Source organism: Cyprinodon variegatus, unplaced genomic scaffold, assembly GCF_000732505.1.
Source record: "Cyprinodon variegatus isolate N-32 unplaced genomic scaffold, C_variegatus-1.0 Scaffold148, whole genome shotgun sequence".
Lineage (NCBI taxonomy): Eukaryota > Metazoa > Chordata > Actinopteri > Cyprinodontiformes > Cyprinodontidae > Cyprinodon > Cyprinodon variegatus.
This window is the reverse complement of record NW_015150601.1, coordinates 199792-201413: the sequence shown is the minus strand read 5'-3', so window position 1 is coordinate 201413 and position 1622 is coordinate 199792. Positions and strand designations below refer to the sequence as shown.

General features: G+C 48.3%; 1 protein-coding gene across 1 annotated transcript in view; it reads right to left on the bottom strand.

The window, feature by feature from the left end:
* The window catches only part of LOC107086334 (LON peptidase N-terminal domain and RING finger protein 1-like), a 31839-nt gene extending 30677 nt beyond the window's left edge, over positions 1-1162 (bottom strand). The window contains exons 1-2 of the mRNA XM_015377200.1: positions 586-1162; positions 116-467 (exon numbers count right to left, since the gene is read on the bottom strand). Coding sequence (XP_015232686.1) covers positions 116-413 — 298 coding nt within the window. The 5' untranslated portion in view covers positions 414-467; positions 586-1162. The remainder of the gene's footprint in view (positions 1-115; positions 468-585) is intronic.
* Between the last annotated feature and the right edge of the window lie 460 nt (positions 1163-1622).

Sequence of the window (1622 nt, the reverse complement as noted above, 5' to 3'; positions counted from 1 at the left end):
AAAGTGAGTACTTTTGCCATCTCTGGTTACCCCTGCTCTACAGGAGCCATGGCCCCTGATGGGCCCCCGTCTAGATCCGGCCCTGTCTGCAGCAGACCGGGATGTGGGGTCTTACCTAAGCGCAGCGCCTCGGTGGCCATGCGTAAAGCTTCCGTGAACTCGCTGGCTCTCAGCTTCTCCTGGATTTGGCCCTTCATCCTGGTCTCTTGGGGCCAACACTTCTCAGCAATCCCGATGAGCAGGACGTTGTTCTTGGTGCTCCTCACCTCCTTCTGCTTCAGCCTCTCTTTGCACAGCGGGCATTTGGAGGGGAGGGAACCCGCCGCGCACCTCCGGCAGAACGTGTGTCCGCACGGCACGGTCACCGGCTCGCAGATCGGGAAGAGGCAGTGCGGACACTCCATCAGATCCATCACCACAACCAGGCGTTAAAAACAGGCTGCAGGGGGGGGGGGACTTTTCAGCTTCTAACGTCAAAGTGAACCCAGAAGGAGAGGATGGGGGGTTATTATTGCACAAAGCTTTCCAGTAACATACCGATGAGCGGCGGCTGATCGGTTGCTGCGCCTCCCTCCTAAAGCTCACCTTCACTCCTAGATCCAAAGCTTTTCATTCACATTGTCTTTTGGAGCCTTTAGAGAGTCTTTGGTTCGGATCCAGCAGCATCTTTCCTTCCTCGGACACTTTAAACGGACTGAGTGACGCGCAGCCGTCGGTCTGTGCGCTCCAAGCCGCGCGCTCCGCACCGAACTGCGCTCCAGCGGAACCGATCAAAGCGCACATTGATGTTTGTTTCCCCCCTAATCAGGTGTCTCTGTCCGTTTATAACCTCTGGAGCGACGTTTCCGAAGCCACGAAGCTCAGTTACTATGTAACCCCATTACGTTACATAAATAAAGAGTCACGTGACGCGGCGGCGGGCTCTGTGATTGGTGGAGAGGAGCCGCTGTCAGCCCTGTTGTGAAACCCAAGGATCCCGTGTTTCATAACCCCTTTTTCTTGCGACTAAAGTCCTTTTTAATTCGCCATACTGTAAACATCTATTATATAAAATTAGAATATCGCATTTAGAGCAATATCTGGTTTTCTTAAATGGAAAATATTTAGCGTGGATCCATAAACTTGGCAGTGAAGGGAATCCCAGCCGAGGATCATGACATCCAGGGGGCGTGGTGGCTCATCCTGACTGAAACAAACTGCTTTGAACCCTGAAGATTGAATAAATCTTTATTGAAAAGAGAAAAACATCTATGATTCACACGGTGCTTTGCTTGTAGAGCTATAATCATTAGATCTGCAGAAATGGGACTGAGTTCCCTCCATCCAGGAGAGCAGACTGTGAACATCTCTGCAGAAGCAAACAGACAATAAACTGTTCAAGTTAGCTCTATTTCCAGTGGCGGTTCTAAAGCAAGTGCACCAGAGGGCCAGCAGGGGGCCAGTGTGTTTTCATGGGGGAACAGAAAACCATGAAATAAAAAAAAATAAAAACAGTGCAAGAGATTTAAATATGTATATATATATATAGATAAATGCATGAAGTGAAATTTCTATTTTATTAGGTTTATTTAAAATTGTTTGTCTTATTAGGTCAATATATATTCAGAATTTATGAATTTTAC